This window comes from Bos grunniens, chromosome 19, assembly GCF_055505025.1.
Source record: "Bos grunniens cultivar Pamir isolate PY7600 chromosome 19, Bosgru_T2T1.0, whole genome shotgun sequence".
NCBI lineage: Eukaryota > Metazoa > Chordata > Mammalia > Artiodactyla > Bovidae > Bos > Bos grunniens.
This window is the reverse complement of record NC_141183.1, coordinates 27,375,531-27,390,161: the sequence shown is the minus strand read 5'-3', so window position 1 is coordinate 27,390,161 and position 14,631 is coordinate 27,375,531. Positions and strand designations below refer to the sequence as shown.

The window sequence follows — 14,631 nt, the reverse complement described above, 5'->3', positions numbered from 1 at the left end:
ACTCATTTGAAAAGACCCTGATGCTGGGGAAGATTGAAGGCAGGAGGAGAAGGGGATGACAGAGGATGAGATGGTTGGATGGCATCACTGACTCAATGGACATGAGTAAACTCTGGGAGTTGGTGATGGACAGGGAGGCCTGGCGTGCTGCGATTCATGGGATCACTAAGAGTCGGACACGGCTGAGCAATTGAACTGAACTAAACCGAAATGTACAAGTTTTTGTTTTTGTTTTGTCTGGAGAGAGTCCACTCAGGTATGGACTAAGTAGAATAATAAGAATAGCTACATTTCTCAGGAGTGTATCCACTCTAAGTGCTTTCCATTTCATCATAAAACCCATAAAACCGCCCTGTCCAAATGATGGCCACTAGCCACACATAACTGTGGACTACCTGAAATGTGGCAAATCTGAACCGAGATGTGCTGCTGCTGCTGCTGCTGCTAAGTCACTTCAGTCGTGTCTGACTCTGTGCAACCCCATAGACGGCAGCCCACCAGGCTCCCCCATCCCTGGGATTCTCCAGGCAAGAACACTGGAGTGGGTTGCCATTTCCTTCTCCAATGCATGAAAGTGAAACGTGAAAGTGCTATAAGTGTAAAAATACACACAGGATTTTATACTTAATATGAAAAAATGCAAGATATCCATAATAGCTTTTATATCAATTACATGTTGAAGTGATAATATTTTAAATATATTGGGCTAAATAAAATACATAATTCCAAAATTTATTTCATCCGTTTCTGTTTTCAGTGTTGCTATTAGGCGGCATGGTGCTAAAGGAATGGAACTGTTGTCCCATACTCCTTTTAGAGTTAAGAAAACAAAGGCACAGAGAGGTTAAGCAACTTGCCTTAAACCACACAGCTAACACAGGCACATGTATCTCAAGCTTTTAGACTCAGTGAGAAGTGACTCTGACTCTCTCTGATATATGACCCAGTGGCTGGGAATATAAAATCTGGGGCTATAAGGAAGCAAAGAAAGGCCTGGAGACCTCACTTTGCCCACTTCTAAACCAGAGACAAAATTGCATCCAACTCGGAAAAAATAAAAGACTTCTCTAAAGTTCTATATGTTTCCTCTGGTCTTCTCAACAGGTTCGGTCCACAACCCCCTCATCAGGCTAAGCATAGCATGACAACCTCACGAGAGAAAACTGACTGGGGCCTTGGAGTCTCCCAGACCCAGCTGAAAGCCCAGGCACGTCTTCTTCCGGCTGTGCGCCTTTGGCCCTAGCTCAATCTCTCTGGGGCTTGTGTGAGGAGTCAGTGAGCAGCCTGGCACACAGCACGTGCTCAATACAATAGAGTGCCCCCTGAGTTCACATCACTAGGCTGCTCAAATATGACCTAAATCAAATCCCTTATGATTATACATGTGGCAAATAGAGTCAAGGGATTAGATCTGGTAGACAGAATGCCTGAAGAACTATGGACGGAAGTTAGTAACGTTGTACAGGAGGCAATGACCAAAACCATCCCCAAGAAAAGGAAACACAAAAAAAGGCAAAGTGGTTGTCTGAGGAGGCCGTACAAATAGCTGAGAAAAGAAGTGAAAGGTGAAGGACAAAGGGAAAGATACACTTTCTCACCCACCTAGAGCCAGGTATCCTGGAGTGTGAAGTCAGGTGGGCCTTAGGAAGCATCACTACAAACAAAGCTAGTGGTGGTGATGGAATTCCAGCTGAGCTATTTTAAATCCTAAAAGATGATGCTGTGAAAGTGCTGCACTCAACTTGCCAGCAAATTTGGAAAACTCAGCAGTGGCCACAGGACTGGAAAAGGTGTTTTCATTCCAATCCCAAAGAAAGGCAATGCCAAAGAATGCTCAAACTGTGGTACAGTTGCACTCATTTCACGTGCTAGCAAGGTAATGCTCAAAATCCTTCAAGCTAGGCTTCAACAGTATATGAACTGAGAAATTCCAGATGTACAAGCTGGATTTAGAAAAGGTAGAAGAACCAGAGATCAAATTGTCAACATTGCTTGGGTAATAGAAAATGCAAGGGAATTAAAAAAAAAAATCTACTTCTGCTTCATTGATTATGCTAAAGCCTTTAACTGTGTGGATCACAACAAACTATGGAAAATTCTTAAAGAGATGGGAATACCAGATCACCTTACTTGTCTCTTGAGAAACCTGTATGCAGGACAAGAAGCAACAGAACTGATCATGGAACAATGGACTGGTTCCAAATTGAGAAAGGAGTATGTTAAGACTGTATATTGTCACCCTGCTTAATTTAATTTATATGCAGAGTACATCATGCAAAATGCTGGGCTGCATGACTCACAAGCTGGAATCAAGATTACCAGGAGAAATACCGACAACCTCAGATATGCATGTGATACCACTCTAATGGCAGAAAGTGAAGAGGGACTAAAGAGCCTCTTGTTGAAGGTGAAAGAGGAGAATGAAAAGGCTGGCTTAAAAATCAACATTCAAAAAATGAAGATCATGGCATCCAGTTCCATCACTTCATGGCAGATAGATGGGGAAAAAATGGAAATAGTGGCAGATTTTATTTTCTTGGGCTCCAAAATCACTGTAGATAGTGACTGCAGCCATGAAATTAAAAGATGCTTGTTCTTTGGAAGAAAAGCTATGACAAACCTAGACAGCATATTAAAAAGCAGAGACATCACTTTGCTGACAAAGGTCCATATAATCAAAGCTATGGTTTTTCCAGTAGTCATATACAGAGGTGAGAGTTGGACCCTAGATAAGGCTGAGTGCTGAAGAATTGATACTTTGGAATCCTGGTGCTGGAGAACACTCTTGAGTCCTTTGGACAGCAAGGAGACCAAACCAGTTAATCCTAAAGGAAATCAACCCTGAATAGTCACTGGAAGGACTGGTGGTGAAGCTGAAGCTCCAATACTTTGGCCACCTGATGTGAAGAGCCAACTTTCTGGAAAAGACCCTGATTCTGGGAAAGACTGAGGGCAGGAAGAGAAGGGGGCGACAGAGGATGAGATGGTTGGATGGCATCACTGACTCAATGGACATGAATTTGAGCAAATTCTTGGAGATAGTGAAGGACAGGGAAGCCTTATGTGCTGCAGTCAGTGGGGTTGCAAAGAGTCCCACACGATTTAGTGATTGAACCACAAGATGGGCGTGGGAGGGCAGGAGAGGGCTGGCCTGGTGTCATTTGATGCTAGATCCTCTAGTGCAGCGGAGTGCTATTCCTGACCCACCCACTCCAGGCTGTTACCTGAGATTCTCCCCACCCTCGGAGCACTGGAAGTCCAGGCCTGCGGGCTGGGAGCTCACAAATGTGTGCAGGTGAGACAGCTCCAAAGCTTGCCACATGTCTTCCTCTGAGTAACAGCCAAAGGGGTCCAGGTTCATGCGCAGGGTCCCCGAGAACAAGATGGGGTCCTGGGGACAAAGCAAGTCCTCAGAGGGAGGCAGCTCAGGCCCCATAGGGAGCCACGGGCCCCGAGGCCAGGGAACAAGAAAGAGATTGAGATGGCGGCATTTCCACTGTGTCCCCAACCCTCCAGGAGGGAGGCAATGGCCAAGGAGATAGAAAAATGCCTGTGGGGATGTGATAAACCTCAGCTTTGCCAACCCAAAGTCCTCTGCTAAAGTAGAAACCTTGAGCTGCTAATCTGACTCCAAAGTGTCCAGTCAGCAGAAAAATACTCCAGAGAAGCCAGAAAAAGTGAAACGTAATTCAGAGCTGTGAAACCAGGAGAGCAGGATAGAACACCGCTGGCGTGGGCCAATTGGAAGTCTGTGGTTCTGTTGGTCTAGGAGGTCAGAGGACAGGGTGATATTGAGCAGGATACATCTGTCCCTTCCAGACCCATGACAGGTGATCGCTCTGTGGCTCTGCTCCTGCTGTCCTGCTCCCCAGCTTCCCAGATAGAAGTCCCGGTCTTGAACCTCAAGCTACAGGACAAGTGTGGAGCCTGCCCCCAGGGTCACTGGTCAGTGTGACCAGACAAAGCCAGGCTGGTACCTGGGGGATGATGGTCAGCTTAGAACGCAGGTCATGGAGCCCGATGTCGGCCACGTTGAGGCCGTCAATGTAGATTTCACCCTCAGCCGCCTCCAGGATGCGGAACAGGCAGAGAGTCATGGACGATTTGCCAGCCCCAGTGCGGCCCACGATCCCCACCTGGAGAGGGTAGGAGGCTGTCAGGCAAAGGCTGGGGAGTTGGTGGGTCTGTCTCTAGGACTCCTTTTTGAGGCTAAGCAGACCCCTAGGCTGGGTACCTGCCATCCCACAGATCCACATTCCCCAGGCACAAACCCGCCCCACACGCACCTTCTCGCCACCATGCACTCGCAGACTCAGGTCCTTCAACACCAGCTCCAGGCCCGGCCGGTAGCGCACGGAATAATTTCGGAACTCCACCTCACCCTTCAGTGGCCAGCCTGCTGGCGGACGGCTGCCCTCCACCACCCAGGGGGCCTGGTCACCAGGGGAGGACAGGTTCTGCATCAGGGGGACGTCTCTTCCCCAGCCCAGCCCTCTTCCATCTTCAGTCTGCCTCTCTTCCCAGGCCCCTGCCATCCTCACCTACCAGGGACCCTGGCGGGGAGCCCCTGGCGCTTGTGTGGCCCAACCTTGTGGTTCAGTGACTCTATCCATCTGACATTATTCCCCACAGAACTTTGCCCTCCTCTACTCCCCTCATGCCCAAGATGCCTAAGTAGCCCCTTCCACATGCCCCCACTCCCCCTTTCATCATTCTTTATTATTGAGTGGCTACTCCATGACAGGTAGTGGGGTAGCCAAGGTAAACTAGACAGAGTCCTTGTCCCTCTGAGGCTCACATCCTAATCTAAGGAGGCATACAATTAACAAATAGGTAAGTCTATATAATGCCAGATGGTGATGAGTATGGAGAAGTGCCTGGTGTTGCTGTTCTGTACAGGGTGGTCAGGGAAGGCTTCCTGGAGGAGGTGATATTTAAATAAAGACCTGAAGGAAGTAAAGGAACAAGACAAGTAGATATCCAGGAGAAGGGCATGCCAGGCAGAGGAAACAGCAAGGATAAATACTTCCCAGTGTGCTCTGGAGCACAGTGACAAAGGTGAGAGGTAGGAGACAGGTAGTGGAAGACCCCACCATGTAGGGCTTTGCAGGGCAGTTTAAGGACTGTTTTTTTGTTTTGTATTTTTTACCTTGAGTAAGATGTAGGGCCATGCACAGAAGAATAATGTGATTTGGTATGTTTTTAAGGGATCTCTCTGCTGCTATTTGGGGAGGGAGAGGGTAGGATGTTTTGAAATGGGGGAGTCAGAGTGTCAGCAATCAAGAAACAAAGCAGCCAGTACAGATAATCTGCTCTCTTGCTGCTGCTGCTAAGTTGCCTCTGTCGTGTCCAACTCTGTGCAACCCCATAGACGGCAGCCCACCAGGCTCCTCTGTCCCTGGGATTCTCCAGGCAAGAATACTGGAGTGGGTTGCCATTTCCTTCTCCAATGCATGAAAGTGAAAAGTGAAAGTGAAGTCGCTCAATCGTGTCTGACTCTTCGAGACCCCATGGACTGTAGCCCACCAGGCTCCTCTGTCCATGGGATTTTCCAGGCAAGAGTATTGGAGTGGGTTGCCATGCTCTCTTGAGGAGGTATCAAAACAATGCGTAGCAGGATTGGGGGCAGAATTTTTGAGGCTGTGGAGAAAGGATCATGTATGTAGACAGGGGAAATTGTAATGCTAGGCATGAAGAGAGAGAATTTGAAGATCCCAGAGAATGGGGGGAGGAGGGGGTGATAAGAGAAGCCTGGAGAAGACAGGGACAGATGGGGGCCCCAGGGGCAGGAGAGGCCAGGTTAGGAGGAACAGAGCGGGTGGGGGCTCAATGGGGGCTGACAGGGCAGGAGCTCAGGTCACAAAAGCCATGAAGTGCCTTCAAGAAGCAGCGAGGGGTATTTTGTCCAAATAATGCCGAGAGGTTGAGCTAGAGAAGAACAGCGAAGCGTCCTTATCTCTGGAACCAAGGAAGTCACTGCTGAGTGCACCCAGTGGAGTGATAGGGCCAGAAGCCAGGCTGCAGGAGGCAGACAGGCCACCAGCTGATGAGGCAGGGGGAGAGCACCTATTTTAAAGCTAGTTTCATGACAAAGGAGAGCAGAGAAATGGGATACAGGATACACAGGAAAGGGAGGGTTGGTTTGAGAGTCTAGAATGGAGGGTACAAGTGCATATTTGTGCATGTGGCTGGGAATCATCCAACAGAGGGAGCAAGATGGATGATGTAGCATGTAATTAAGGAAGTGAAGTCCTCGGGTGGCCATGGGAACAAGTAGAGGGAGTAGACTTTGAAACGAGAAGGGACATTTCCGTTAAAAGGGAAAAGGTGAAGGGACACAGGCAGGTTTGAAAGTCTAGAGGCAGGAAGGCTGAGGGAGTTCACATCTCATAACCTATTTCCTCATTGAACTGTTAGGCAAGGTCGATGGCTGAGCACAGGGAGTGGGAGCTTAAGGAAAGGGAATGGCCAAAACAAATCTTTCTGAAACTGGAAAAACATGCTTCTTGGAGAAGCAAGATGGGAATAGCCAGCAGTGGTGTGTGGTTATAAACTTGAAGTAAAATCAGTGGTTTTCTCCAGCAACATTTTAGCAGTCGAGCACCGGCATGTAGAAGGTAGACAGATGGGCTCAACTGGAGAGAGATGACTGAGAGAGGAGGGTGAGGGAGTTGAGAGTGTTGGCACTGGTAAAGCACAGAATCCAGGCTGGATGAACTCATGGACCGAGGGACGGAGGTAGGTCCCCAGACCGGGGGTCCCAGGGAGGACAAAGTACTGGGACTGAGGAGGGCTTGGAACACGGGAGCTGTTAGCTACTCATCAGGAATTGTCTTGTCCAACTCTGAATCCTCTATGCCTCCTCACATAGACCTCTGGTTGACACTCTTTAAGGACTGAATGAAGAGCCACCTGAAGAGCTGGCCTAAGGGGATATAGGGATGGATGGTGGGCCATCAAGCACCCCTACCAGCTATCCTCAACTCTCCCTGCCCCAGGCTGATTCCGTACCCACCTCCATCTCCGTCTTGGAGTACTCCTTGACTCTCTCCACAGCCACAATATTAGACTCCAAGTCTGATATCGTTCGTATCATCCAGTTCAGAGCCAACGTCACCTAGCCAGAGGGACTGGGTCATAAGTGTGGCAATCTGTACTCCCTTGACATGGCTGTGGGAGGAGTTCAGACTCCTTCACTATGCTCCTATCCTAACTATGACCCAGGTGGGCCTGGGCAAACCCATAGCTACGCCACCTGGGGCTCTAATCACAACTGTACCTCAGGCAGTGACAATGGCCCCCCATCCCAGTGTGTCTCAAACAAAAGGCTCCCCATCCCAGTGTTTCTCAAACTTTAACATGCGCAAGAAAGATTTCCCAGGGAATCTTCTTAAAATGTAGCTTCTGATTCAGTAGGTTTGTGGTAGGACTAGAGAATCTACATTTCTAACAAGCTCACAGATGATGCAACTGGTCCTCAGACCACACTTCGTGAATCAAGAAGTCTTGATAGACACGCAAAAGCCAAAGCCCCAGGCCTATTGGATCAGAATCTACAGTTTAAGATCTCCAGGTGATTCATGGGCATACTTAATAGTTTGAGAAGACTGACCTGTCTGGATTGTCCTTTATTTATCAAAACTCAAAGACTTGAGTCACCTGAGGCATTGCAAATATGATCTGCTTCACAAAAATTCCATTTGCAGTTGTTTAACCTTTTGACAGTATCAGCTGATATCAGGGTGACCTGCTCAGGCTCTAGTTACCTGCTCCAGGTACTTTCTCTGCAGGCTTGTGAAATAAGGTATAGTCTAGCTCTCCATGTCCCTGCCCCAGGACCCCTGTCAGGGTTGACCTCTAGATCTTGTGCAGGCACAGCAAATTTCTATTTGTCTCTTGGGGCCAAGCTCCAAGGTCTTTTCTCCAACACCCCCAGGTAGAGACCTCCTCTGGGCTCTTAACTTTTGTCCTTCCTCCACTAAGATCTGCACACCCCGAAGTATCATCCCCTGCTGGTGGGAGTGACTCTCTATGCTTGACTGGGAGCTCACAGTTTGGAGGATCAAAATCTGTGGCTGGTCCCCATTTTGGGTAGAGTGGGGTACTCAGGAGATGCTTATGAAATCTGGCCTCTGCCCCAGGGCGGCCCTACTCTGGGGCTGAGACCTCTGTGTACCTGTAGGGCATAGGACACAGACAGGCCCACCAGTCCTGGGCTCAGGCTGCTTCTTCCAGTCACAGCGAAGAGTGCAGCAAAGAGCACAACACAGTTGCCCACGAACTCCACTCGGATCCCCAGCCACCTGTAGAGATCAGGCAAGGAGGAAATGGGGCAGATGCAAGAAGGGGGCTGTTTAGGGGAAAGGAGGGGCTTGGACCCAGAACACCAGGGTCTCTCCTGCAGAGACCCTGGCGGAAACTCATGGAAGGAGCAGGGGCTGACGGAGTGGTTTCTGACCTATTGGAGGCAATGTAGGGGTAGCAGCTCTTCTGGTTGGTGTCCACCTTAGCATCATTAATGGTCTCAAAGTCCTGGCTGCGGCCGTAGGCCCGGATGACGCTGGAGCCAGTCACCGTCTCCGAAAAGTGGGAATAAATGGGCGAGCGGCTGACAGATTCCAGCCGCTTCAGCTGCCGTGAGGTAGCCACGTAGAACCGCTGACAGAGGTTGGAGAAAGAACTTAGAGTCAAGACCCTGGAATCCCAGCTCAGTCCTGCGTGTCCTCTGGGCCCGTCTGAGCCACCTCCCCATCTGTCCCACTGCCCCTCAGACCTCACTCCATTCCCTCTCCCGTAAGAACCCAAGACTTGGGATCCTGATATGGCTTCACGAACTCCTCCCACTCTCTCCCCTCTGGTCAGCTCTGCTCAGTCTTTCGGCCACTTTGTCCACAAAGCCTTTCCCGATTCCCTCTCAGCTCCTGGCCACTCACTCTGCAGGCCTGAATTATCGCACTGACTTCATTTTGCCTCCCAAGTCAGTGACAATGCCTATCTCCACTTAGGGGCCTGGCAATGTGTTCATGCAATCAAAATTTTGCAACATTTGCAAAAATAAGATAATTTTGTTTTCTTTTTCTTAAAGAACCTCTCCCCACTCCACCCCCTCGGTTGTTTAAATGTCAGCCCCACAAAACCACAGTCTGCCTCCATCTTCCATCCTCTACCCTGTGGGCCCCAAGATGGCCAGGGCCATGCAGGATGTACAGCTGAAAGTCCCTGTCCCAGGACAGAGTGCAGCCCCGGTCACAGTCTTCATACACAGGCCTGAGCTTCAGCCACCTGTGGGTTACCTTCATCAACTGATTAACGGCAGGACAGGGGATCAGCAACACAAATGCCTTTTACAGTTAGCTGTATCTGAATATTCTCACTCATCTATGTTAAAAGCCATGTAAGTTTATAAGATAAGCATCATATGCATCATGTATCATATATGCATCATATGATATGGCCTGTAAGTTTAGATGGTACCTAAAAACAAGGGAAGGATAATGTGTCTTAAACTGTTGACAATATTTTAATAAAAAATAGCCAGGAGGAAGGAGTTCCAGGGCCAGTCATAATTTACAAGGATTTAATTTTATCCTATTGATAACTCTGTGAGGTGGGATCTATGATTCTATTTTACAGGTGAGGAAAATGAGTTTCACAAAGGTGTTTACTGAATCAAATCCAGCTGTGAAGGTGAAGGGGGTGTGCCCTCCCTACATCTGCCACAGGTGGCCCCCAAGACAGCCCGGCCCACACAACAGCCACGCTCACGCTAGGTCATGCCCACGCACTCAGGGCACACCTGGACAAAGAGGTAGAGCACAGCCAAAGGCAGGATGACCACAGCAAAGAGCGGCGTGCTGGCCACGATGACCACAAGGGTGGAGATGGAGTTGTAGAAGGAATTCAGCAGCATGAGGATGGTGGGAGCCAGAAGCTCATCAATGACGTAGATGTCCTTGGAGAAGCGGTTGAGGATGCGGCCTGAAGGCGTCGTATCAAAGAAGGACTGTGGCGAGCGCATCTTGTTGTGCAGCAGCGCCTGGTGAAGCAAGCGGGCAGCTTGGACACCACCCACCGCCATCGTGATAGCTGACAGCATCACCAGGAGCCCTGATGGAGGAGGCAGAGGGGCGCGTGTTCACCTGGGCCAGGTGCAGAATGCAGGGGCAAGTTCCAAGATGAGGGATCTCCTCAGTGAACTAGGCAGACTCAAAGGCAGGGCATAGCTAGGATGAGCCAGACAGGTCCAGAGGCAGGTAGACTGCTAGGGCAGGTCAGGGAGTCACTAGGGTCGTGACGGTGGAGAGAGATTCAGAGGCAAGGGCATGGTTTGGGGGACCCAGCAGCGCAGAGATGAGGAAGGGAACACTGGCGCCCCTTCTAAGTATCTCTGCAGGCTCACCTTGTAGAATTCCCAAGGCGGCGTAGACACCTAGTCTGTAGGAGGTGCTGTTCTGCTGGCTGTCCACCGCAGCCTCATCGGTCCAGGCACTGAGCCACACGTTGGCCCCAATAGCAGCTGCGCTTTGACCCCCATACAGCAGACAGATGACCAGAGCGGTCCAGAGTCCCACAGCCTTGGCGTAATCCCAGTACACGCTCAGCTTCACCTGTGTGGCCACAGCGGTCAAACAGGGGACTCCCATGAGCCCCAGGAGTGCTAGGGGCCTGCCAGCCTCTCCAGCCTTCCTTGCCCACCGGACTCACAGTGCCCAGCTCTGTCTTCTCCTCCTGGGTCAGCACATGGCTCGCCTTTGCCTCAGTTGCCGGCACGACCTTTTCTGCCGCACCCAGGCGCCTCCTGGGCACAGACCGACCCTGGCCCTCTCCTTCCGAGGACATGGCACTCAGCTGTCTGTGGAGGCAACGGGTCAGGCCCAGCGATGCGGCCTCCAGCACAACCACAGACAGAGCCCCAGCTGGAGCCCCGGGGAGTGTCAGCAAGAACACCCACCTGCCCCACTCCCCAGCAGGGCATGGGGGCCCTGCCACCGTCTCCCAGGGGTGGACAATCCTCAGGAGCTCACCTCATAAACTGCTTCTGGACCTCGTACGTCACGGGCTCATTATCTGTCAGGTCGGTGTGATTGCTGAGCGTGTCTTCAATCATCAACACCTCCTCATCCTCTTTGTCCTCCAAGGCTGCAGTGGGGAGGCAGAAAGGAGAGGTTGGCAAGCTCACCCTGCAAGGCCCTGCTATCCCCTAGTCCCGCTCCAATGAAGAGGCCTGAATGGATAAGCAAAAGGGAAAGATGAGAGGGACTGAGAGGGCAGCAAGAACAACAATAAAAATAAATGACCAATTTTGTGTTGAGAGAAAAAAGAGGCAGCAAGAAAGACTTATGTTAGACAGGAAGAAAAGCTTCCCATCAGGGACTGTGTAGAAGAGGATTCAAATATAAGGGTCAGGGGCTTGGGCTCTGGAGTCAGCCTGGCTGAGCTTAAATCCCACTTCCTCACCACATGACTTTAGGCGGGCATGTAAAGTGGGGATAATAATAGTACCTACTTCATCGTGTCATTGTGAGGATTAAAGGAAAGAATGTGTGTCAAGATCTTGTAACAGGCACAGCCCTTAGTAAATGCTCAAGACAGGTTAACTGCATATACAGAAGTAGACAAGAAAGCCCAGGAGAAGGTCTGAGAGCCAGCCGGGAGCCTGAGGTTGAAGAGCCAGGACTGAACAACAAGGGGGTCTCAGTGTCTCAATATGCTCCATGAGAAGGGTCTCAGTAGTACTATCAACAGTGCTGTCTCACCACTGCTGGAATAGTGCCTGAACAAAGCTGCTCAATAAATAAATATTTGTTGATAAATAAATGACTTTTCTAAGCACTTCCATAGTCAAAGGTATGGTTTTTCCAGTAGTCATGTATGGGTGTGAGAGTTGGACCATAAAGAAGGCTGAGCGCCAAAGAATTGATGCTTTTGAATTGTGGTGTTGAAGAAAACTCTTTGAGAGTCCCTTGAATTGCAAGGAGGTCAAACAAGTCAATCCTAAAGGAAATCAGTCCTGAATATTCACTGGAAGGACTGATGTTGAAGCTGAAGCTCCAATACTTTGGCCACCTGATGCGAAGAGCTGACTCATTGGAAAAGACCATGATGCCGGGAAAGATTGAAGGCAGGAGGAGAAGGGGACAATACTGGATGAGATGGTTGGATGGCATCACTGACTCAATGGACATGGGTTTGAGCAAGCTCTGGGAGATGGTAAAGGACAGGGAAGCCTGGCTGCAGTCCTTGGGGTCACAAAGAGTTGGACATGACTGAGCGACTGAACAACAAAAAGCACTTGCATATTTACTAAACAATTCATTTGTAAAACAGCCTTGCTGTACAAGCTGGGCCTGGGCCCATGGGCCCTTTTGACATATAGGAAGACTGAGGGAAGAGAAGGAGGAGGAGGGACTCGACTTCATCCAGTTTACTTTCCCTCTTGCTGATATCTGACATCACATGGATAATCCAAGTACTCCAGAACCTCCCTGCATAACACCAGGGCTGTCCAGAGATGCTCAGATGCCCCAGGACAGGGGAGATGCAGGGAAGGAAGAGGAATATGAAGAGCCAAGAATGGCAGATACCTAGCCTGTTGTTGGCTTCCTGGTGCTCCTTGTCCTCATCAGGTGCATAGTTGCGGAGGAAGTTGGCAAAGGAGCCATCCCGCTGCAGCAGGGCCGAGTAGGTACCCATCTCAGACACATGCCCGTCAGATAGCACTATGACAAAGTCCGTCTGGGGCAGGAAGCTGATGCCATGCGTCACTAGCACCCGGGTCTGGGGAGAAGGCAGTAGGCTATCATGCCTACTGCCCTCAGCACACACCCTTGGCACAGTGCAGGGCCATGGAGCAAGCATGAGGTGCTTGGGTGCCAGCAGCATGAGCAGGCACATCAGGGACTCAACCTACGCTCTCCAAAGGCAACTCAGTGCCCGAGGGGCATTGCCTACCCCTGCCCCAGGTTTCCCCAGTTGCCCAGCCTGTTCCTTAGGTACTCCATAAGTCCAGGTCTCACCAAACCCCTTGGCCTCCCACCAGTCCTCTCCTGTGGCCTTAGACTTCAGTTTAGCCCGCTTAGTCTCTGGGAGCCTCACCTTTCCTGCCAGCACACCTTCTGGCCCAATGACTTGGTCAAAGATATGTTTGGCCACATGGGAGTCCACGGCTGACAGCGGGTCATCCAGCAAAAAAATGTCGGCATCACTATAAACAGCTCGGGCCACGCTGACACGCTGACGCTGGCCCCCAGACAGGTTAATGCCCTGAAGGAGAAGGGAGGTGAGAAGTGTGTAATGGGTGGAAGAGAGTCAGGCCATCACAAGGGGGACAAAGGCCCTGACTATTATCATTCAGCAAGGCAGACCTCCAAATTCACATTTCATTTGCCTGGTCCTGTCCCTGGGAGGCTCTAAGGTCATGGACGAAGGAGTGGTGGCTCTCAGAGTCCCCCCCAGAGCAGGTGAGGACAACTTGCTCCCTGCCCAGCTGGTTTCCCTACCTTCCACCGTCTTACTCTGCTACTGCTAAGTCGCTTCAGTCGTGTCCGACTCTGTGTGACCCCATAAACGGCAGCCCACCAGGCTCACCGTCCCTGGGATTCTCCAGGCAAGAACACTGGAGTGGGTTGCCATTTCCTTCTCCATCTTACTCTAGGAGGCTGGAAATCCCCGGGAGGTAATAGACCTTTCAGTCTCCCATCGCCGATACGGTCTGCAGGTGACTCTCGTAACAATTGTCGCTTCTGGTCCTCATGTCAGTCTTTCCAGGGAGGTATCACTAGCCCCACTTTCTAGATGAAGAAACTAGAGCCCAAGATGTTAATGACTTCATCCAAAGTCCAAACTATTAAGGGCAAAAGCAAGAATGGAAACCCAGCATCCACCCCAGAGTTCATCAATGCTGAGATCATTCACATACCAGAGGGAAAGTAAGATCACTCTTGAACCCATTATGCATAAACTCAGACACGTAGCAGCAAGGCAGACCCCAGAGGGCAGACCCCAGAGGTACACCTTGCTTTCCTGCCACCAGCTTTCCTCATTCCCTCCAGAACAGGCTCAGCTCTTTAGGGGTACTCTAAGAAACTGACCCCTGGGGACAGCAAATGTAGAGTGGGAGCTGCAGCTGCTGAGAAACGAGGGGTGCATGGCAGCTATAGTGACTGAGACGTGAATATGTCTGCATTCGACCAGCCAGGCTTCCTTCAGTGCTACTATGTTCTGGGCACCAAATTAGGCTTGTGAGGTCGGTGTGGGTCCAGGAGAGACGGGAAGGAGGAGTTAGATTGTAGATGGGGAGGTCTGCTCTGGGTTCCTATAATCTCAGACTCCTTCTTAAAAGTTTCTCATCCCCACTTCCAGGCTCAGACCCAAATCACTTCCCCAGACCAACACGAGAGCCTCCCCACTGGTTCCTGTGCCTCTGGGCCCCTTCACACTGCAGCCAGGGCAGCTTTTCAAAATGCGATTCATGTCCTTGCTTAAAACTCTTCACTGACAAATTGAACATCAAAATGAAAAATGATGGTAATGGATTATAATCCACCGAATCACATAAGCAAACATGAGCCCACAGCGATAGAAAGAAACTAAAGAATAAGTAAAAAGGGAGGAGAGGAAAGCTCTTTCTTA

At 50.2% G+C, this 14,631-nt stretch overlaps 1 protein-coding gene across 4 annotated transcripts in view; it reads right to left on the bottom strand.

Moving 5' to 3' along the window:
* The window catches only part of ABCC3 (ATP binding cassette subfamily C member 3), a 48,436-nt gene that overhangs the window by 4,877 nt on the left and 28,928 nt on the right, over positions 1–14,631 (bottom strand). The window contains exons 18-29 of one of the 4 annotated variants that reach the window (XR_015147725.1): positions 13,096–13,263; positions 12,585–12,777; positions 11,025–11,139; positions 10,705–10,852; positions 10,400–10,607; positions 9,797–10,036; positions 8,459–8,658; positions 8,177–8,303; positions 7,016–7,117; positions 4,287–4,433; positions 3,978–4,136; positions 3,225–3,391 (exon numbers count right to left, since the gene is read on the bottom strand). Coding sequence is in view for 3 of the 4 variants with exons in the window: in XM_086358207.1 (XP_086214333.1) it covers positions 3,225–3,391; positions 3,978–4,136; positions 4,287–4,433; positions 7,016–7,117; positions 8,177–8,303; positions 8,459–8,658; positions 9,797–10,107; positions 10,400–10,607; positions 10,705–10,852; positions 11,025–11,139; positions 12,585–12,777; positions 13,096–13,263 (2,045 nt within the window). In the remaining variant the exon portion in view is untranslated. Of the gene's footprint in view, positions 1–3,224; positions 3,392–3,977; positions 4,137–4,286; positions 4,434–7,015; positions 7,118–8,176; positions 8,304–8,458; positions 8,659–9,796; positions 10,108–10,161; positions 10,283–10,399; positions 10,608–10,704; positions 10,853–11,024; positions 11,140–12,584; positions 12,778–13,095; positions 13,264–14,631 lie in introns of those variants that run through there. The other 3 variants (XM_086358207.1, XM_086358209.1, XM_086358210.1) reach the window with 3 other exon arrangements.